At 41.9% G+C, this 24,105-nt stretch overlaps 1 protein-coding gene across 2 annotated transcripts in view; it reads right to left on the bottom strand.

The window, feature by feature from the left end:
* WIPI2 (WD repeat domain, phosphoinositide interacting 2) overlaps positions 1 to 24,105 on the bottom strand; it is a 190,831-nt gene that overhangs the window by 86,960 nt on the left and 79,766 nt on the right. For both annotated transcript variants that reach the window (XM_086949684.1, XM_086949685.1), the window contains 2 exons: positions 11,794 to 11,864; positions 9,290 to 9,397 (listed from right to left, as the gene is read on the bottom strand). In XM_086949684.1, the coding sequence (XP_086805810.1) occupies positions 9,290 to 9,397; positions 11,794 to 11,864 (179 nt within the window). The remainder of the gene's footprint in view (positions 1 to 9,289; positions 9,398 to 11,793; positions 11,865 to 24,105) is intronic.

Raw genomic sequence — 24,105 nt, 5'->3', positions numbered from 1 at the left:
TTTGATTTTCAAGGCAGGAAGGATATGAAAAAGGCAAAAACAACAAATGGTTCCATCAGGCTAATTCTTTTCTTTGAATGAAAGTAAGTGCTATTTCCTGATAGACAATATTTAAAATAAAATCTTTTCCTACAGATATTTCCTTCGCAAATACGAGCAGTGTGATTCTCTGCAGACACAGGATTAATAGAACATTTGATAATCAAAACTGCAATTGTAAAGGAAATCTTTATTTGAAACATTGCCGCTATTTTGATTTTGGAGGGAAAAAAACTTGTTGCTAAAATGTTAATATAACTGGAATAAGGGTGACCAGAACATAAGTTTTAATTATGAAAACGCCTGCAATTTGCCATAGTATCTTTGGTTCTATATCTACTAACTGCTGGTTAAACATAAGCCTATCAAGAAAGCTCAATCTATTTTGGTTTTTGGTAAAATAACTCATTCAAAGGAACATCAGTGGTAGTGGCTTAAATAGACAGTGTTAATTAGGGATAGTCACACACAGAAATCAAAATATTTCATAATATTGCTGGTTTAACAAACAGTCAGAAAAGAAAATTGAGGTTTTTTTTTTAAGTCACCTGTCAGAAACAAATTCTTAAAACAGAGGGAGAACAATTTCCTCTAAAACCGATTAAAACACATATTCTGTGGCACAGACTCAATAACTACAAGGCATCAAATATAGTAGACATGTTACAAAATGAATAAAAAGAATAAATACACTACTTTTTTTTACATTTGTATTATCTCTAGTTTAGTGTTTCCGAAACTGTGGGTTGCGAGATGATTTTTGTTGGGTCGCCATACTCCAGGCAATATCTAAAGTAGCCTTTAAATTCTATATTTAATGTTTCACATTGGCTACGCTTCAACAGCAGAGCCCAAATGTCAGGCTAGGTCTTCTACTGCTTATTTTTTTTCTTTTTTTTTACACATTAGTTTTATTTATAAACTCTGTACACTTTGCAGTATGAGAAAGAAAAGTAGAGTGAATTAGAGGACAATCCTGCAAGAGTACATGGAAGTGTTAAAGGAAAGCTGGAGGATGCAATTTTTTCCTAGTACTCAACAAAATGTAAATACATGTAAATTAACTGTACGCATTCAGCAGTTAGGAAAATAAAAAAAGGCAATTTTTTTGTAATTCTGAAGTGTGATGGAAACACAGATTTTAGTATGATTAGAAAAAAATCAAGACACTTTACTTGGTGGTGCACAAATAATAAATATTCACTGAAAGACAATTTGCACACATTTTCATTTGTGTACAGTATAGTTTTATCTATAATACTCAGTCTGTACAAATTTGCTGTCTGAAAATAGAAATCATCTACCACACGATGCTTTATTACATTAAAAAAAACAGCTGCCTCATGTTCATTAAAGCTAGGTGGGTTGCAAAAGTTTGTTGTACTACATTGTGGGGTGTGTTACTAAAAGGTTTAGGAAGCAATTCTCTTGGTAAAGCCAAGCACTGGAAATACAAGCAGCAGAGAACTGTAACTACCAATGACACACAGGGTTGTGCCAGTTACACCCAAACCTGAAATAAGGATTTAGCATTCCATTTAATCAGACTCGCCTCTCTATGGATGCAAAAGGATTTAGCAACACATAGGCAGATGTGGTTACTGCAAGGGAATTTGACATCAGAGTCTTAAAGCCCCAGCCAACTTTTTTCCCCTTCATTTTGTCTTACGCACAAGAAAGAGTAAGGAGTTGCAAGTATTGCCAATCAAAATTTCCTATTGGAATTATTGCAGGTTTGTGTAAGACCACAAACAAGAAAGGTCTGTAAGAACAAAAATCTATCATTTATCTATTCTACTTACTTGTCATGGAAATGTGCCAGGCCGCCTCCTCACACAAACATGCAAGAGTTGTGCAATTACGTGTAATAGGTTCACTTGTACTACAAGGACTCTTTCACTGTGGTTTCTGTGGTATCCCTCTGAACGGCACAGAGCTCCTTTATTAATATGGGATAGTGTAGTGTAAAGACATTCTCCCATATATTATTGCAAGTATGGCGCACTACTTTTTTGTGGGGGGGTTTCTGATGGACATTGATGCTAGCCTAAAGCTGAAGTCTGGTACAGGGCTTATCGGAAGGGAAAGAGTTTGCCCTAACTTGAATGCTTCACCACTTATTCCTTCATGTATGTCGTACAGCACACACCAAAACAAACAAGTGCCAGCAGCTACACAGAAACTTTTATCAGTGTGTGGACAAGACATAGGATGTATTTTGTGTGCCTGACTTTTAGAACGGGAATATATTTTAGAAAAAAAATAAACTGATTGGTGAGTATTATCGTGTTAGGCCTTTTCTGGGAGTCCTTGATAAATGAAAGCCTATTGGGCAGTATCATGTATGTGAACCATGGTTTACCACTGGTGTCCCAGGGCCTCAAAACAGGTTTATTGTAAACACATCCGAGTTACTCCCTTCATGTGCATTATTCAGAGTAGATGAGTCAAGCGAACGATGCTTACTCAAGAATGTAGATGTTATACAATCAAATAAAGTATGACAATACATAACACTACAGAACGTCCATGTCCAGTCAGTGCTTTGTATTAAGAAGAAAAACCTACTTTATTGAGCAGAGACACACAGGACAGTTCAAATGTAGATAAACGAAAACCAGAAGGTTTTAACTCCTCCAGGGGCCAATATATGGCACTTAACATTTTTATAGCTCCCTAGTTCTAGGGCAACATTTCATAATGTTAACCTATTGCCGATAAGAACACATGGGCCTTATTTTAGATTAACCTAGGGATCTTGTTATTAGAGATCTACCACAACACTCCTAGCTTTACACGGATGTACCACACAGGTAACCCAAACAATGCTTAAAAGAATAATAGTCTATGACCAGTAGATTAACACATATATAGCCATTTCCAAAGGTTTAGCAGCCACACAAGTCCACGCAGACAAAAAAAGTCTTTAGGTGCTCAATGTGCAGTCCAGCTGAACCAGCGACCATTCACTGCTGTTCTGTTGGGAATATGTTCCCCAACTTCATAATTTGGCAGTGGTCAGTCAGGGGCCCAATTAGTCCCTTTCTTAGCACAGCAGCAGAAAAAAAAACAGCGGGTCAGTTTTTGATATACAGTGGAACAGGTGCATTTTATTTTTTTAGGTTAGGTGCCTCTATCCAACTGTTGGTAGGTATGTTGACAAGTTGTTTAAGTCCGATGCTGGCGAGGTTGCCACGAAGCATAGTGGAGATGGGGTCGCTGGGGTTGTCGAGGTGGAAGTTCAGGTCTCCAATGTCTATGTAGTTTGTTGAGGCCATGGCGTGGGGTGCAATGAAGTCGGTGATGGTGGTGGTGAAGGGTGTTCGGGTGCCCGGGGGTCAGTAGACAAGGGTTCCTTGGAGTGTGGCTTTTTGGTGGTCTGGACCTGGAAGTGCAGGTGTTTGGCGGAGGGGAAGGTTTCGGTGGAGGGTGCTCTTGTGGACAATGGCGAGGCCCCCTCCTGAGTGGGTTGGGCGGTTTTTCCTCTGGATCTTGTATCCGTCTGGGATGGCGGTGTTGATGTCTAACTGCATCATAGCGCTTTTTTTCTTCACTTTCAGCCAAACTGCAGATCAGCCTGCCTGCTGAATAACATGGTTAAACAAAACATTTACGAAGTCAATAACTTTTTCGTAGGTGAGAACTATTGGCTTTGCCAATCCTTGTAATATCAGGCTTACCACGCAGCAGGGAGTTAATTGACTTACTGCGTGAAAGCCTTTCAGTTAGACCTTTTTTGAAGCACAATCCCCTCAAGACGTGTAGCAATGCTCACAGTAATAGTGTTGTTTCTTTTCCCATAGTGATTCATGCTGCATTTACAGATGTTTTCGGAGAAAATGATTGGTTGGGACTGTTCGTGTGTGGGCGGTCCTAGCCGTCAGACAGATGCCAGAAGGGTGCGTGTGTAATTATACATTTGCTGGTCCTTATCGGTCTGTGCATCTGGATGCTCTGCAGATCCTTGGAAAGGGAACTGGAACAACAGATGGTTGCCCCTGATGCCAGAGCTCACCAGAATTACACTGATCAGGCTGCTGTTCTCCCCCATGCCTGCAGGCTGGGGGAACCGAGTCCTCTGAGAGAAAGTCTGCTCTGTTGCAAATCTGACTGCTTTGCACACATCAGGGCAAATGAAACCAGAAGCCTGGCCCCTGGCAAGGTTAGCACAGCTCATTTAGTAGAAAATAGACCCAAAACAAGCCCAGTTATAACAAAAGAACAAGGAGCATTTCAGTGAGATGTTGGTACTGCATAGGTATGCTCTTCTGCTAGATAGAAACCAACAATCGCTATAACCTTTCCGATGCAGTTGCTTTTCCTGCTTCCTGAATCTATTTTGGGATATGACAGATGTATGTGCCTTGCACAGAAACTCTTTACATATCCAAATGACGGTCTACCTCCACTTTCAAAGACATTGCGTAAATGAAGCTTGAAATGGACAGAGCAAAGCAAGCCGGCTTGGATTGGATTGGTTGGCAAACTAAAGCATGCAATAAGTAACCTCCTGGCACGACAATAAGATGATATGAAAATAGGGGGGGGGGGGGGGGGGGGGAGCCGACATGAGAAGAAAAAATAGTATTCAAGTCAAAGTGCAATCAAGATGAAGCAATTGGTATTTGGTCCAAGTTCCAGCCAAAAGAACAGAAGTCAAGCTGGCACTCGCTGCCCAATTACGAGGCAGAAACAGGAGTCACAAAGATGCCAACTAATGGTATGCCATGGGCGGGCTTTAAGTCCCTTATGCATACAATAAAGCTTGCAAGCGAATGCACAAGCAGTGCATGCGCTGTCGCAGGGGAGATCTAAAGACCACTGTGTTATTGCCATAAACGATAATGCATTGAAGATGAAGGAGAAATTGCTTCATCCCACCTACGTCACTTAGAACCAAATTTTAGTAGCGCATCAATCCCTGCGTGATCATATTCTGGGTGTGAGTTTCACAACAGTATTGAGGCATTGCATTATTTTTCACAGAACTGGTGGCTAACATGACTGACATTTGGGGATGTTAGATTCCTGAGCCACAAAAGGAGAAAGAACATAACTGCTTGCTGGAGGAGTATTTTTCTGACCACGTCTCTTGCAGGAGGTCACAATGAAGAAACAGTTTGTGTAGCAAAACCTTAATTCTTGGACAAACCTTTTCAAATACATGGATCCAAAGACTATAAACTCTAGAAACATTTGAAAACACTATGCTCACGTATGAAGGCTCAGTGAGTGAGAACAAGATAATCATGTTAATCAAGTGCTTGTACCCTCAGAGAAAATATCCCACAGCCAGAGGGTTTTGGCAAGGAGCTGGTGAGAGGCTTAATTATGTTAATGGCACAATAGAAGTTGTGAATAGTGTTGCAAACTTCCTGTGAGTGTTTGGCTTCCTCGTCTGAGTTATTGGTGCAAATACTGCAGGTGTGTATGGAAAGCTACTGAAGATAGAATATTTGTCCAATGGAGCCAATATGAGGTGAAAGTGGGAGTCAGAAGTCCTGACAAATGCTGACAATCTAGCACGAAGATACTGCCAATGCTCTTGTATGATATGAATATGAAAGTAGGCCATCTAACCATAAGAGAGAGAACTCAATCCAGATGCATTTTAAGCCTCTTTAAAATCAACAGTGGGGGGGGCATCCATTTTGTTAAAAGGGACCCTCACCCACTAGAACCACTAGTGGCATGCTTCAGCCTCCGGTCCTCGCCCATGATACCATGTGTGGACCAGTGGAGCTCCTAATTTTCTTGGTGAGAGATCTCTATTGACTGCAGGTATCTAGAACCCTATCGGATTTAATTTCGGATACTTTGGCAGGTTTAAAACCAAGAAGTGAGGTCAATGCACTCCCACATCAATTGTGATGTGGATGTCAATTGAAACTCCATAAATAAACTTCTTACTCCCCCCTTTTTTGGTCGGTTATACAAAACTAAGTCTGCAGATAGTAATCAGACCCTCCGGCAAGGCCTCCAAAACGAGTGCAAAAGTGCCCATATGAAATGTGTCCTCTAGGAGAAATGGATTCAGGCTGTACACATTTATCACGGGTATGATTTCCCCCCCCCCCCACCCCCACCCCCTCCTATTGTGAGGGCATTGAAGTATCTAATGTGAACTCCTAACTCCTTTATTGATCTAAAATTAACACCATAGCCCTGAAAAGTAAACGCTTTTTAATCTCCTGAAGAAGCTCTGATGTAGATTTCAGAAATTTAAGAGGCAATGTTGGTGCCACTTGGAGGAAGTTTGAAGGAATGAGCTTTAGAGATTACTTTCAGAACCCATTTGATATGTACTGCTTGAAGGAAGATTACGCTTTGAAATAAGAACGCACCCCAGTCTTCACCCTAGCCCATGTAAGATTCTCCATTGTAGGATTTAAATGAAGCAGCAAACCACAAAGGGAATCAAACTGATTTTTGGTAATATCTGGGGAAGTTATAGATTGGTTATTAAAAACCTTACAAAGGGATTGGAAGATGTCCTCCACACTATTTAGAGTGTGTGGAGGCCCTATAAAGGCAGAAGTGCCCCTTCTTGGGAAACGTCCTGCATCTGTCAACATCTAAAGAAACTCTTTTATATGACAAATCAAATCCACCCATTCTAGGAGGAGCACTGGTAGAAGAATACTCCTTCCTTTTGAGAAAAGCATGAGAAGGTTTGTAAGTACACTTTTGCTGATTGGAAGTTATGGTACTGAGCAACACCATGTTTGCTTTTTTCCACGACTAACGGTCATAGGACAAACCGGTTTGGCTGTCAAACATAACATTTATAATATTGTCCGCATGCAATGATATTAAGATCTAGGGAGGTCTGTGCCTAATAAAAAAAATAATCTCTCTGCCTGTAGTGTTAACCAGATCTTTAAACGGTGGACAGCAATATCCATGGTAAGAAATTCTGCTGCTGCTTCTGTAGTAAAAAGCTTAGCATGGCTATCAAAGTTGCCCCAATATAGTTAGTTGTTTCAGGAACAATGTATTTCTTTTGCCATGCTGATTCCATGCCCCAAAGAATAATCACCCTATGAAGCTGGAAGGGGAGGAAGAAAAGGGCCAGTATTCAAAGTGTTCTTAAAGACACTGAAAACTACAGTTGTAAGGACGTATACGTCAAGAACTCTGAAAGAGATGAAGGGAGCTGGGGTGGAGGAAGCGCAGATGTGCAAGAGCCTTTTAGAGAGCAGAGTTCATCCACTGAAATGCAGGCGGTGGGTGGTAGAGTCAGAGCACATCATTAAAGTGTTGATAATTCTGCAGGTGGAAATGGAAGGTACAAACTCTTGCCCCAATGAAAAACCAAGGAGTTTAATGATAGTGTTTCTATTTCTAGATTCAAGTTCAACATGCTCTACCAACTGAGTTGCTGGTATGACTTTGGGTACTGGAGAGAACTGCTCTTCTCTTACCCGTTTCTCTTTTGTCCTTAGTTTTAATAGTTTTGTGATGAGCAAAATAATATCGAAGGTCAGACCTGGTATATGGTCCTGTTCCATACAATGAGGAGTCCTTTCCTCTCACACTTAAATAATTTTGCAACCTCGTACACACTCAAAGATGGAAGCTGCACTTTCAGCACCTTTCTTCTGCACCAGCACCACGTTTGAGTGCTTTCTTAAAAAGTCATGTAATGCACTTTTTTAGAAGCTTCAACAAAAGTATTTGATTTTAATCCAGATCTCACTTTACGTCATCAAGTGTCATTAAACTAGAACTTAAAGCTTTCTAGATCAAGACAAACAACAAAACAGGGATATGCCTACAGTTCCCAAGAATGGTAGCAATTAGGGCCCGCTACAGATTGATACACCACAATATCTTACATTGGGTATACTATACCAGGGTCCTCTCACATAAACTAGATAGAGTACCAGATGGGAAGTGTTTGAGAGGGTGCGGACTAAGGGAAACTTTCCTCCATACGCTGTGGGATTATCCGACTCTCCAGGAGTACGGGGAGGGGTTGACCATTAGTTTGGAGGGTGCTACTGACATTTGATTAGCCCCAGGGGCACAACTAGTATTGTTGGGGATATGGAGTATATCTTATCAGCGGCTATTTCATCTAGGCTTCCTTCTGGCTAAGAGCGATGTGGCATGAAATTGGGGCTCCTTAGTGGTACCGGAGATGGGAGACTGGAAAAGAGGAATGGATATGCGCTACACGCAGGAAAAAGTGATCTGTAAGGGGAGAAGATGCCCCAAAAAACGTGAAAAGAATTGGAATGGCTGGGATAGTGAGGATTAGAGTAGTTCTAGCCCGTGACCTCAAAGGATGGGTAAAGGGGATTGCTGGTTGCATAAGGATGCTGTAATGTGTTAATAAAACATAAGAAACAGAACGTTATATGAGCACCCAAATAGCTTACAGGACGGAGAAAGACGTTTATGGTAAGTGATGAAAAACAGGTTCATGCATTTGTTTTCGGACCACTGGCATCACAAACTTACAAGCACACATTTCCAAATAAGGGCAACAATACAATTTATATTCATGTGATTTGGCAAATAATTTTTATAGATCTTCTGTGGTCCACTACGATCTGGAAAGGGCTTTGCTCATTCAACTTTAAGCCAAAAGAAGGCAACTCATGGCATTCTTGCAAGGTGTAAATCAGAGAAACTATTTTAGGCTTGGTTGTCCTAAAAGGAGCAAGGGCCTTCCCCATGAACAGATGATCAGATAAATTACAGACAATTAATTCAGACAGTGAAGATCTATGTAGGAGAACGCCGTAATTAAATAAAATATGGCTTATCACATAGTTATCCAGGGAAGACTTTTTAGGCAAGGCCACAGTTGGACAACATGGGGATTGCACACCCAAACAAAAGAACTTCCATTGAGCTGTGTAATGACTGCCCAGCACAAATCCACAATGAACATACACAATGGTAAGATGCTCATACGAAGTAAAAACAGAAGTAACATAGTGGCCTTATTTTTCAAATGTTCTCAACTAACCTCTAAATAAAACAGTTAGGATGGCAATAAGATATGACATTTGTTTAAACATATTAAATCTATTCCAGTTTCTGGACTGCAGCATTGCAATAAGGATTAGCAAATAACTGCAATCGAAAGTTGTGAGCAGTCAGTCCAACACTCCAGTAACAAAGAACTCTAGCTTATAAAACAAAGTAGCAGGAGTTTTGAAAGTAGCCCTTTTAGGCGAAACTCGTTTCTATTCAATGGTTGAGAATAAGAACATACTTTTATGATGTCAGGACTTACTTCTCTTTCACCGTCTCCAGCTTGAAGATATGAACTGTTTCAGTGTTACTGGAGGCAGAAAGAAACATGCCATCCATGCTGAATGCCAATGAGCAAATGCTGACACACCTATAAAAAACAGCAACAGTTATCTTGTGCACACTTTACACCCAGACAACACTAATTTATTCAGTCTATTTTATGTCGTTAAACTCCACTACCAATGTTTGATTAATGATGACACTGATAATAACAAAGATAATGTTTGTATTTCTGGATGACGGTTTGTTACTTGATAAGATTCATGGGCATATTGAGAACCTGCTAGAATACTTAAGGAGTGCTTTGAAAAGGTCTATGCATAACATCATGTAAGACTCATTAAAAACTGCTTTTGTAGCAGAAATTTTGTTAACAATACGTATATTCATATGGTGGCCAGGACTCTTGACACTGTCTGGGCACTTTGCAAAGATGTTTAACAGAACTATTAAATAGTGGAAGACAATACTGTGTTAACAAGCACTGGGAAAGCCAACAAGCTGGGTGTTGTTGGCTGCCAGCCTTTTCACTTCTTTATGTGTGGATGTGATTCTTGTAAAAGAGCAGAATGCAGTCACTCACAGTCATGTTAACCACTAGTTGAAGTGGGTTGACCCACTGTTGCATGGGGTAGAGGGCAGAAGAAAAATATGAATGAGAACAAACCAATGGATGCAGGGTGTTGATTGAAATATAATGAAAATGTAGATTGAATTGCAGTGAAACATCTTGGCTAGTGACAAACCAAAACATTAATCAGTTGCTCTATATTTCGCACCCTATCTATGTAGATAACAAGCATCACACCTCTCCCCCCCCTTTCGCACATCCCGTTTGAGAAGACCAGTTTAGCTTGACCCTTATGCGCCCTAGTTAAGCATAAATAATGGAGGAAGTGAGCACTCTAACCTGCTGCTGTCAAACTTATGGGATGTCAATGCACAAAGAAGGAGACCAGAAGGCTCCAACAGCGTGTAATCAAACAATTATACCGTCGTACTTACACATGTGCGGTAGCATGTGGAGAAGCATACCACTGAAAGGCAGTAAATGCTTGTAGGACTCATCCTGGATAACAGTGAATGCAATCCAGAGGAGTGAGGAAAATAAATCTTATAACGTTAAAGAAAACAAGAGCCCATCAAGTGCTCCTCTATATTGCAAGAGACATCTGATAATAACAGCGGCATGGTTTTCATCACGCTAAGGTTCAACTACAGGCATGTACCCAGTGTCACTGCTGCTCTAGTAGACGGATCCCAAAGGAAAGAGGTGAACACTGTGTTCTAATTATGTGAAACTCTGAAATAATGGATTGGAAAGTGACACATTTTTCCTACGAAAAATATGTAAGGTAGCCAGTTCAGCATCTAAAGAATGACAATAACTATAAACACGGTCTCAGAGTCACTAGAAATACAGTCACCATTTTAACATTACGAGTGGCCAGTGGATTTCAAAACGTATGAGTAAAAAATGAAAGGCTGAAATTTATGTCCGAGATGTTGTGTGTCATTGGAACAAAAAATAGTAATGCTGAAAATTGACACTGGACTATAGCATTATGTTTGTTATAAAGACAGTCTGTCATAATTTTTGAGTGGCCCAATAGTAGCCACATATGACAAGGAATTTACTTGCATTACATATTTTACTAGGTATAAAACAATGGGGAAAAAAGTCATTAGAATTTCATACAAGACTACAGTGGTTGCACTTAAACTGCTTGCTCTTTTTACTTGACCCTGGTAGAACACATGCCCATTCCATACAAAAAAACGGATTGGATCTCAAGAAGGCAAGCAACTAAGCTGAACAATACAGAGAAAGGCTTGAGAAATAGCCCATCCTGCTTTGACAAAAGGCCAGCTGTATTTGGATCTAGCTGATCATTAGATTATTTGGTTTATTCTCCAACCAAAATAACAATAGTGTAAACAAATGACACCCCGGCATGATTATAGAACAACAGCAAAAATCAGACTCAACAGTTTAATGTTCACAACAAATTCCAATAATTTGCATTCCTGCCCAAATGTGGAGTAATGATTGTGAGCAAGAAAGCTGGCACAGTACAAGCTGTGCTGCTGGGTACATGGCTGGTTAAGAGTAGAAAACCACATATCCACAAAATCAATAACCACACTAATCAGAAATGCAATTAAAAATAGACGTCTATTAGAAGAGCCAAGGTTGGCAATCTCTTCAACAGCCAGTAACAAGTTGCACAAAAATCAGATTTGTAACCATCACCTGCCTTTAAAAGCCTGCATTTCAATTCAGCAGTCAAGTAAGGGAAGCTTTCATTGGCAGTTAATTACCGAAACCCCTGGAAATCAATTGTTTCATGGCACTACAACATTCAACACTTCAAAACATGGATGAGATTATTCAATATGTTGATAAATGGCACCAGTGAACTTTAATGTAACTGCATTAACATAATTAAAGCAAAACCATTTGAAAGAATTGGAAATTATTACCTCTTTACTCCTCGCCGGAACTCGAAGACTTTTTGTCCTTCTGGAATGGAAAACACCCTGATCACGGTCCCCTAGGAAGAAAGGAATCCATGTCATTGCAGACGTTAGCCATCCACAATATAAGGGCAGCCTAGTTCAACATTACTTAGTCATGGGACGTGGCATATCAAGGGTGCCACTTGCCTTAATGCCCCCCCCCCCCCCCACCAAGGGTTTAGTTGAGAACAAAAAACATAGCTAGTAAAATAGCATCTTCTAGAAGACAGTCCAGACTTTAAAACGACCCACAATAATACTACGATCATAATACTCAGCGGGGCAGCAGTCAATTGTAACTAACATCTCTTACATTCCCGTACAACATCTCTGCCACAAGAATTGTCCACCAGTAGTACTGTACACCCAGAAAATCAGACATCAACAAATAGACAGGCATGGAACATCTGAAGAGATTTGTAAGACACTGCTTGGCAGTCGGAAGAGTTCAATCTGGTATACCCTGCAGGTCACAAACATCTATACACACCGACTGCTTCTTTACATCTCACACTGAAACTTAGATGGGGGGGAGGGGGGTAGTAAAAATGCCCATCCCAGAAGAGCTCTCCACTTCTCCAAACCATGCCAGCTCAGGACTACAACTGTACACAACATCTGAGATTGGACAACAAAATTCAGTAAACCTATCAAAATCCTATAAAAAATCATAAGGAGACCTGCAGAGCTGTTCAATGCTGCCAGCACACTGAAACTGCGTGTCTGTCTCCCACACTTCATCATCCACCACCCTGCTACACGCTGCATCCCATAACAGATTAACCGCATCTCACTCATGGCATTAAAACATTAACAACAAAGGATCAAGAAAAAACAACAACATGCTTACAACCACATACCCTACATGGCGTAGCTTGCTACAGATGTAGGTATTTAGGATTGTTGAAATCCTGCGCTACTGCTCAATGCATATCTTTTATAGAACGTTTCTGCAACATATAGACAGTCCAAGGAATTTGCAAATTATGTAAGATCCATATGCCTTTGCTGGAAACAAATAGAAAATGTTTGGCTTTCTGCTGCATGATTTCAAATGAGTTACATTTTGTAAAATAATTATCAAAAGCATTCTTTTAAACTTCACAAGATAATTCATGCTTATGTTGGCTTTTCCTGTGGAACACCTTCCATTTCTATGTGCTGTTGAGCCAGGACTCTTCTTGAAGCCAGAAGGAAAATTTCGTCATGGTGCATTTGATTAGGTGTGTTGTGACTTGGGGCTAGTATTTTCAGATAATGGTTCTTGGGCAGCTCACTTGGCACATAGCCGGAGCAAATTTCTAAAGGCTATCAACTCAATTTTGAGCCTCCCCCAACCTAAAAGAACCCAGGTTGTGCCATCTCTCTTGTAAATATCTAAAACACACTGTATACCTACTGCAACATATGGGGCAGACGTTTGAGGTCTTAAAAATTGTCGCAGCATTCAGGTACAAGAAAATAGATATTGCCGGAGAATTTGGGGGCACCGATTTTTCCTCATCCTTGGTTTGCCACAAGGAGTTAAAATTGTTTTATATAGAGGACTATATTAGGTCCCGCCGGGCCATATTTTGTCTTAGGGTTTGGCAAAATCCAGCAGCTGCATTAACAAGAGAAATTATTGCTGACTGCCTCAAATGCTATAAGGGTGGGGATATACCCTGACTGGCGGCCGTTAGGGATAGCCTGACTAGCGTACATTTCGACAATATCTTTTTAAACCCAAGCAACACAGAGGGTCTTAACAAAAAGATGATACAGGTGGCCCCTATATGAACACTATGGTGGCATGAGACATGCACAAGAACTTTCAAAATCATCAGTTGCACAGTATATGTCCATGGTGCACACGGATGGCCCCCCCTCACATTTGCCAGCTAGTTACCTTCTAAAAGATTAACCGCTGGTAGAGAAGCTTGCTCTTTCGCCTTTGGGCTAGCACTTTAAAATACCAACTGTGCTTCCCTTTAGGCTTCAACATCAATCTTGAGCAAACGCCCTGTCCCTGCAGTAACCGTGGCAATCAATCTATGTTACAGTTTCTATTCTTTTGTAACTTTTACCAAGAATACAGCAAACAATTGTTGATCCCTTTCTTTAAGGCACTGGCCATTACAGACTTTAAAGTAGCATATAGGGATATTCTTAAGCTTAATGGGAAAGACTTAACTCTCGGTGTTAGCACTTTTCTGAAAATGGCTATCCGTTCACGCGCCTCCATGACTACTTTATAAGTAGATTTTATTGCATCTTTCAAATCTTGTTTTTATTTGATAAGGAACATGAATTTGGATCTTGGCCGGTCCACTGAAAAGTGTTGCTACCCATCTCATGGCCTAAACTTTATAGTCTATTCTGACTGTACTTTAAAGTATTATGCTGCCAGTCGTTTACACTGGATCGTACCCAGACCATATTTCGCTGCTATCTGTTAAACCTTTTTGCACTTTATCAAAATATGCTGCTACATGTTATGATAAACCCGGTTATCGGTCTTAAGCTTATCATACGTTTATGAACAATTTACTGTGTCTCTCTGCACAATTTACAGGTCTTTGTGTGCATTGTTTTACAATTGTGTGTTTATCGTTTCAAACTATGTAACGTTTTAAAATGCACACTTTTGCTGGTATTTTGCTCTGAGCTTTTATGGATATTTCATATCCGAATAAAGATTATTGAACATACCCTACATGGCGTAGCTTGCTACAGATGTAGGTATTTAGGATTGTTGAAATCCTGCGCTACTGCTCAATGCACATCTTTTATAGAACGTTTCTGCAACATATAGATAGCCCAAGGATTTTGCTAATTATGTAAGATCCATATGCCTTCGCTGGAAACAAATAGAAGATGTTTGGTTTTCTGCTGCATGATTTCAAATGAGTTACATTTTGTAAAATAATGATCAAAAGCATTCTTTTAAACTTTGCAAGATAATTCATGCTTACGTTGGCTTTTCCTGTCGAACACCTTCCATTTCTATGTGCTGTTGATCCAGGACTCTTTTTGAAGCCAGAAGGAAAATTTCGTCATGGTGCATTTGATTAGATGTTTTGTTAAAGTGGCCCATGTCAGAAATTTAAAATTATTCAAAAACTTCCAAATACCACATTCGCACTGACTACATAGAACCTTGGGAGGCAAGTATGGATTCTCAGTCTACCAAATCTGTCATGAAACCAGGGAGAGTTTAAGATGCAATGAGTAAAGTATGAGGGAATGCTTTTCAGCAATGCTACAAACAGCCCAAAGTGTTCGGGACAGGGTATGAACATATGGCAGCCTCGTCTTGGCATTAAAGCAGCATTCCAGAGTCTAATTAAGACTCTGTAAATATGACCTTGTCTAGGTTTTGTGCAACAGAACCCCATTTAAAAGTTCTGCTAATTTGGGGTAGAAATCTACTCTTTTCCCGTTTGAACCAGTCCACCAGGTGGTTAAATGTTACTAATCAATGTTCCTATATAACCCAGCTGCATTGTTGCCTGCAGAACCCCAGAATATGTAGGCCTATCTTGTCCTTTCTGCCTGTGCAGAATCTTCACAATAACAATTCTTCCTCAAATTCAGTAACTGCAGTGACAGTCTTGTAGGTCTCTATGCTGGTAGGGTGCTGGCTCCATCTCTCCACGGGAAACACCACTGTGACGTCATTGGAGTCATAAACCACCACACCTGTGCCTGAACATTTCTCCACACATTTTTTCCGTGCCTTTAAGACAAACAGGATGAGATCGACATTTTATCAGCAAGGTGCAGTGAAAAAATCAAAACCTGGACCTTTTTATAATGATTCTAGTAGGAAAACAGGCTTCAGAAAGAGGAGGTGGGTGGGTTCAGTGTGGAATCTACAGGTAGATAGAGTACTAGAGAAAGATAGTTACCAAAGATGCATAACTTTATTTCTGATGGATACTTCTACCTGCAGATTCCTCACGGTTTTGATAGATTCCCTAAGCAATACCAATGCGATAGGTGGGGGGGCTTGAAGTGGTTAGGCCGCAAAGCCATGGAGGAGACTGAGAACTCGATGCCCCTACCTCTGCACTCTAGTGTTTTGCACAGTTATGAAGGGAAGAAGGAGTAGCCGCTTTGCAGTTCTGACACAAAGACTCACCATGCCAGAGCTCCAGTTGAAGATTTTGTCCAAGTGAAATGAGCTTGGATGCCTTCTGGAGGTCCTTCGCGTGCCAAGGTATAAAATCTTATTTCACAATATGATCCACATGAACAACGTCCTCTTTTGGACAGCTTTGTCCTTCATCTTGCCAGAGTCCCTGATGAAAAGGAGGTCGTCAAATTTAAAATCCTTGGTACATCACTATAAAAACTGCCCACCCTCTTAGGATCTCGACTGTGGTGACTCTTCTTCTCCTTAGTGGGATGTGGAGGCGGGGAGAAGGTAGCTAAGGTGAAGGACTGCCCCAAGTGAAAGGGTGTGACCAACTTTGCCAGCTTGTTTGGAAAAGGGACTTAAAGGGAGGCTAATGCTCAATACTGAAACTCACCGGCAAGTCTAGGGGACATAATTGCAATTAAGAAAACTGTTCTGAAGTAAGCAATAACAACTGGATTAAAAGGATGCACAGATTAAAAACATAAGCACCATTAAGATCCCATTGAGGCATAATGAATGGAGAAGTGGGAATCTATTGATAAAACCCTTCAGAAACTTCATAACTATAGAGGACTTGAACAGGGAAGGCAGGTTGGGAAGACACAGAAAAGCCAACAACATGGATAAATTGCAATTCTAGATACCCACTGCACTACACTGCTGAGCTAATGACAGATCGACCCATAGGATATCCGATAAGTGTGCCTTGAGAAGATACAGAAAATGCTTGAACACCACTTGGCAAACCTACTCCATCTTCCAGAGTACACCATTTCTGTGGTATGTTTGCAGACAATAAAAATAAAATCCACCATTTCAGGAGACAGATGAAAAGCATGCAGGTATCCCTACTCAATCTCCAGACATAAAAGGTGGTGATTCTGGAGGTAGAGGTGTAGCACCTGCCCACCCGACAGAAAGGCGTTCTACCATTTAAGGGTCAGAGCAGGTGACACAGGAAGGTGCACCGGTGCTGAAAGCCACACTCTTTTCAGCCAGTCCATGACTTTTGCATCGAAGACCAGAGTCATGTTGTTTCTCTACAGAGAAGAAGTGACCCAGCTCGAACCTGCTTGTGAACATACCATCATGGATGTGTTTTCTGGCATGGTCTGGATGGTCTGGCCACGAAGGGATGGCTGCTCCACCAGATTATTATGTAACATCTGCTCCTCTGAAGACTAACTTCCTCGGATCTCCAGCTTCTCCAGATACACTACCCAATCTAAAGTGGAAGCATCCATTACCACTGTGGTCTCTGCTGGCAGATGTTGAAAGGACATCTCTTGAACTAGGTTCTCGTTCACACTCCACAATTTCAAACCTGCAGTAGCTTCCCCCGAGATTACAATGGAGTGCAAGAGATTTCTACCATGTTGCAAACACTGCTGTGGAGCAACCAATGGAGATCCCTTGTTTACCAGTGTGCATAAGTGAATAGGAAGACGCAGGAAGCTAGTAGACCTAACAGGCGTAAGGCCATCAGTAATAGAAAGCGTGCTCCTGAATAACCCCTTAACCTCCGAGAGGGGGAAAGACTCAACATTGTGCCAGTAGTGCCCCTATAAACAGCATATGCTGCGAGGGCTTCAGGTGAGTATCGGGTATGTTGATAGAAAAGGCAAGGTAATACAGCAATGATGCTGTAGACTGCAGTTGGCAGCAACTTTGGAGACTTGACATTCAGGAGCCAGTGGTCCAAATACAGAAACATTGGGTTTCCTGATCTTCTATCCCACGCATCAACTTTGTGAACATTCATACCTCAGAAGAAGCACCCCCTCCAAAAAGCACCACCTGCTGGACAAGAGGGAACTAGGGTTGCTTCCTTGCTGTGGTTGGGGAGGAAGAAGAGGAGAAAAAATATGCAAGAGGTTAGGTTCAGCCTCTACCCTTGCCATGACCCCAGTACTACCTGAATAAAGTATCCGTTGCTATTGTTGCGGCTGCTGGCCTTGCTGACACCACAAACGGAAAAACATCTTGCAAACCTGTGAAATATATAATTGTCTATAATCAAATTGCCTGGTTTGGAGTCGAAGAGTCCTAGCGGTGGCCTTAACTGTCCTTGAAACTCTGAAACGGCTAAATCTGCATATTCCATCGAACAGCCATGAATCGTCAACAGGGAGGTCGTTTGGGTTGCTTTAGAAACGACTGGAGAAAGCTACGGTTGTGCAATGACACGGGAAGCATTACTGTCATGGAAGTATCCATCCACGTGCCATGGAATCAGCAGTGTCTAGGCCAGACTGAATCACCTATCTGGTCGTAGCCTGACTATTTTGAACACATTCTGTGACATTTCTCTGCCGATGGTCTGGGAGATTTGGGAATTACTGTTTGGGTCAACTTCCACAGGGCATGAGACTAATGACCCATTAAACAGGTAGCATTAAGAAACTCAAGCTCCATAATTCCACTGAGAAAGACTTCTTCACAAAGTGTTGTATTTTTCTTAGCAGCAGTGGGAGGTTCTTTTGTCTGCAGTAATGTTATGGTAGTGTGGTTTTCATCGACGCTCAAATTACCAGGAAAACAAATTCAAAACACTGGGATCATTGGAAGAAAAGAAAACAAGAATTTATCAGTAAGGTCTCGTCATGTAATTTCTGAAATGCAAATAATTAGGAAGCACGATGTGAATCTACTAAATAAATCATAAGTAGCATTATTCCATAACACATGTGTGTGCAAAATGATAGCAATGTGCTGAAAATAAATATTAATCAGATTATGACATTAGCAGTGATGACCCACATGATCTATTAGGTCAGGAATCAAACAGAGGGATTAGAAGTATACAGGTTCTCTCTACTTCCAATAATCTCATATTCAATCATCATAAAAGAGGGAAGTTGTCATACATTTGTCTCTTTTTTGTCTCCCTAGTGAAAAGGTCGGGGAGGGGGGGTAACCCTATTTGTTTTTTTGAAAGACCCTAACCCACTAGTCAATCAAGTGGCATACTTCATCATTAAGTGCTCACCAGCATCTCTAACTTATCTGGGAGAATCCGCGCTTATGAAAAATGACTGCAGGTATTCCTACTCTTTAGAATTTTATTAGGGAGAACCCTTGGTAAAGTAAAGTAGATGTAACCAGCGCTATTATGAGCTCCTACATCAAGAAGATCTACATGTTTCAGTGGTAAATGTATTGCCACTTAGGTCAGACGGCTTTCTTCAGGAAGAGTAAAATTATAAAGATCCCTAGTTCAGATTATGTCAGAGAATAAGCAATTATTGGGATATAAGAGATTATTGGTAATACCAGTGTCATTTGGGTGCTACGAAAAATGAAGGTAACATGAAGATGAGCTGAAAACCCAGCGTAAGTACTACTCCTTAGCCAATTTAAACATTCCTAAAACTCATGGTGCACAAAGGAGGAGTCCTTCTTAACGCCCATTTGCCACTGATGTGATGACAAGAGTCTTGTGCCATCACAGAGTCCGTGTAGAGCATTCTTAGACCTCATAAATAAATATGTAAAAAATAGAACTGCAGCACAGAGCGTGGTGACTGCCACAATGGCATTCCTGAAGGATAACTCAGCAACCTTCCTCGCAAGGGCACAAAGTGAAGAAAGACCAATGAGCAGATGTGAGTGGTGTAATGGCAAGCTTCATGAGAGGCCAGAAAATGAACAGTTGGAAGAAACTGCAAAAAGCAATGCAGTCTGATGGAAAATAGTTTTACTTCCAAGAACATTTCCCAAGTAGGAACTGAAAAAAGCTAATTCTAGAAAGAAATACACATACGGATGACACCATCGCTCAATGCATGGTGTAAAGTTAAACAAGGACAAAGTAGGGGAGTGCACAAAAGAAAAATAGGAAAATCTCTGCCACAGAGTATAGCCACAGAGACCTTGCCAGCGATGTATTCTGAATAAAAGTAGAAAATTAAATATTCCTAAACACAGTCAATGACCTTGAGTACAGTCCTGCTGTAACAATATGGAACTTTCAGAAACTACAAATTGAGGGGAATATTAAAAACAGTTCTTTCATTTTAAAATAGTTGTACATTGAGACAATCCTTTGACAATGTGAGCCAGTGCAAGGTTCCAAAGCTAGTGAGATGTGGTCCTAGGATTTCAAGTGTAGGACTAGCGAAGCCACCGACCTTTGCAGAAAATGTATTGAAGAGAAATATCTGAGCTACTAAGTATAGCTTGTTCATGTAGGCCAAATGAGAGAGCACAAGAGAGACTGCAGCTAGAACTCGAACTCAACAAGGAATACTGAAAGAGTGGGTAATTAATAAGTTAAATAGGTGTTTCTGATTTGTGAAAAGTGGGGAAGACAGGATAGTCATTTTATTAAATGACCAACTTCGCAATACCAAGCCAGAATTGGACAAGGCTTTAAGCTAAGTTTCTTTAGTTAAACAAGCATTTGCAATGCAATAGGTCTCGCATTGTTGGAAGCTAGAGCAATTGGCGGCGTTAATCCACTTGAGAAATAGATGCCGTACTTTTAGAAGCGTTGCTTATGCATGGCCAGGTAAAACAAGAGGTGATCTGTCCTCCCTTTACTGTGTTGCCCCGTATTCCTGCCGGGCCTGACTTTTATTTTATTAAAGGACTGCAACAGGCAACAGAGCGCCTGTAATGCACGGCACCTACTACGGGGGCTGGTGTTTGATACTGGCAAGTGTAAGTAAATACAAGAACCTAAGCCACCACCTTCAATTAGGAGAAAACAAACAGGTACGACAGCATTGTGGGTTAATGCTCCTGCTGCTCAGACCTATGAGAAACCTGCTGGTGAATGTTCTGAATTTGTGTCGGGCCCCTATATCGCTTTTATTATTTTTCTGAAATTGATAAACTAGACTTTCAGATTGTTAAATAATACCGGCTACATTTTACACAAACATTGCCTTTTGATTCAGTGCCTGGACAAGGACGGCTGGGAAGCTAACATCAGCCTTTGAAAATGTGCCCACAACAGCCCCATTTTGTATTGAGTGAATGTAGCAAGTTTTCCAGCCATTTCCAAGTGATTTGTGGGGCACATTTTATAAGTTTGTAGCAGAAAACTTGTGTGTTTCCTAAAGGCAGTTTGCCAGACTGGGCAGCCCATGCTAATCTCACAAACGCAGCTCATTGGCCCTCTGGAGGGGGTTTTCCCTATGCCCTGCAGTGCCAGTCCAGCCTGGCATCCGGAGTATGTAGCCTTTTCAAGCACATTAGACACGTACTGACTGACGAGACACTACTCAGATGTTTACATCCATTTTACAGGCCATGTTTTGTGCCTGCTGTGCGGACTACTAGGTCCATCCACAGAGGACCGAACTTTGTCCTATGAGGACGTGATCCTACAAGAAAGAAGACAGTGTTTGCTGAAGTGCTGAAAATACTAATTATTCATGCCTGCTGAACTACAGCAGAGAGCCCTTTCAGCTGTATAAGAGCTTAATGAAGAGAGGAAGAGCTGGTGCAGCCGGAAGCAAACTAAAACCATTAAGTGGTGTGGGGAGTGGAGGGGGGGGGGGGGGGTGTTGCGGTGTCTGGAAGGGAGTTTGTGTATGTGCTGGTGTGTGAGATTAGGCGTCTACAGGAAGGTTGTGCAAGTTTGTTTAGGTGTCTCTGTGGGGAGTTGTGCATGTTTGGATGTTTATAGGGAGTTTATGTGTGTGCGTCTGAATGCATTGTTTGAGTGTCTATTTAAGGAGCGTGTATGTGTGCTTGAATTTCTATATAGTGAGTTAATCGTGTTTGAATGCATAGCCTGTGTTCTTTGTGTGCACATGTAGAAGCTGGCTCTGTATATACTATACCAAAGGGATGTATAGTGTGCACAGAGTTCAGTGGAACCCCAAAGGTAGGCAGAGGTAAAATTAGATAGCACCATACTCTCTATTTGCGGTAGTGTTGTTGAGCAGTAAGGTTGTATATAGGGTATTGTTAATCATTTGTTGTACACACTCAATCAGAAAATGATATCACACACTCAAAGACAACTTCAGACCAATTGGTTTTGAATAAAAATATTCTTTAAGTTATTTTATTTTCTAGAACCAAGCAAGCCTGGCACAGGTAAGCAATACTTTATTTACAGTAGTAATGCAGTTTGTAAACAGTTTGAATTGCAATTGTAAATATACTTTGATTACATTGGAGCTATTAGTAATGCAATGCTTTTGATATACTGTACATATACTTTTTATTGGCTTTTTAGTAGAATATCATGCAAGTTACTTTTCAGATTACTTTTCTTACACAGTGCAGTATACCTGGATACTGCACTGGGACATTTCCTGTAAAGAGGTAAGTAAAAGCATTTTGGTTATATAGTTACAGTTTTAAAGGATTGCTTAGATTTTCCAACTCCACACTTTCTGCGGTTAGACTCAGGGGGTCCCCAGGGTCAAGGAGGCACTCTTGTTATACCTTCAGCGGCACTAGGGCAGCCAGGTGTAGAGAACCGAGGGCCAATGTAACCCATAGAGGGATAGGGGGCATTCAGTTGGTGGCTGCCGACGAGAAGGCCACTGGGTTGAGGAAGCAAAGCTCCGGGCCTAAGTTCTGGGCAAATGGGGGGGGGGGGGGTTCAAGCCAGCACAAAATGTGCACCCTCAACGGCACTGCGGCGGCCGGGTGCAGCGTGCTGTTTTGGCGTCGGGCGCCGTGTAGCTTTCAATGGGGAGTCTCCGGTTTGCGAACACACGGCAGGCTCCGGGATGAAGGTCTTCTGGGTGCGACCACCACTTGGAGAGGTAAAATGGGATGCAGTGGGTTGGTTAGACACCATCAGTTAGGACACACAAGGCTGTGGGTTGTCGGGTGCAGGGGTGTTTAGGGTTGAATCTTCTTCCCAACTCCTGGTCGAGTTTGGGGGGGACCTTCCGGGATGAGGCTGCAGGTGTCAGCTTGAGGCAGGTGAGGGTTCACCGGATCTTAGGTCAGGATCACTAACTCGGGCCCTGGGCATCAGGTGCAGACCTGAGGATCCTTGTGGAGCTGGAGTCTGTTAATGAACAAATCCGGTGTTCACAGGAGACAGTCTTTGAGATGGAAGGCAGGCAGGTCCTCTAGGTTTCTGGCTGCAGGACACACCAGGCTTTTGCTGGAGCAGTTTTGAGGTGGGGACAGGCTAGTAGGGCTGGGCCAAGCAAGTGGGCATCCTCCTCTTGTTAGCTTCGGCACGGCTGTTCGGTCCTTTTTTTCTTCTTCTGGTTTCTTGTCTGAGGAAGCAAGATTCAGGGTTGCCGCTAAAAGTTTGGGACTAAGGGGTCCCTTCACTGGGGTGGGTACACCACCCATTATGCCACCCTCCAGTGGGAGGGGAACATATGCCTCTCCCTGGATGGCTGGGTCCCCCCCATCTACAAGATGGTGGGGTCTGAGAGTTCTGCTTCACCTTGCCTCCCCCACCTGAGGGGTGGAGTTGGCAGAGGTGGGCAAACGTCTCTTCCGCACTTGTTTTTCCCTCTGGTTCTCCTGCCCAAAATGGGGTCAGAACTAGTGGGGACCGGTTGCTGAAAGCAGCAAGAAGCCTGGGGAAGCTCACAAAAGCGGGAAACCTTTGAAGCTTCCCCTTCGTGGACCCTGCCCATCCTGGGGGAGGAGGCTTGGCGCCTCGTCCCCGGATGTGCATTGTTTCAGGCCCCCAAGAGCAGCAGGCTCTCGACCCAGGGGTCCAGAAACATGCCTGGTGGTGGCAGCTAAAAGGCAGCCACTCAGCCTGGACACTAGTGGTAGGTTGTTTATCAGGGGACATCTCTAAGATGCCCTCTGTGTGCATTTTTCATTAAATCCCAAACTGGCATCAGTGTGTATTTAATGTGCTGAAAAGTTTGATACCAAGCTTCTCAGTTTTCAGAGTAGCCATTATGGTATTGTGGAGTTCGTAATGAAAAACTCCCAGCACCATATACTCTTAATGGCAGCACTGCACTTACAATGTCTAAGAATGGACTTAGACACTTAAGGGGAACAGGGCTCATACACCTGTACCCTCACCGCTGGTATAGTGCACCCAGCTAGAGGGGTGACTGATCTATGCCAGGGCAGTGGGTTGTAGGCATGGAACACATGGATGTGTGCCAGGTAGACTCTTCACTCTGTTCTGCACCAAGACACGCATCTTGCAAAGGCAATGTGTGAGTGTAAAGGCTGCACAATAAGTGCTGCAGCCA

The sequence above is a fragment of the Lissotriton vulgaris genome, unplaced genomic scaffold (assembly GCF_964263255.1).
Source record: "Lissotriton vulgaris unplaced genomic scaffold, aLisVul1.2 SCAFFOLD_924, whole genome shotgun sequence".
NCBI lineage: Eukaryota > Metazoa > Chordata > Amphibia > Caudata > Salamandridae > Lissotriton > Lissotriton vulgaris.
This window is presented reverse-complemented; position numbering and strand designations above follow the sequence as displayed.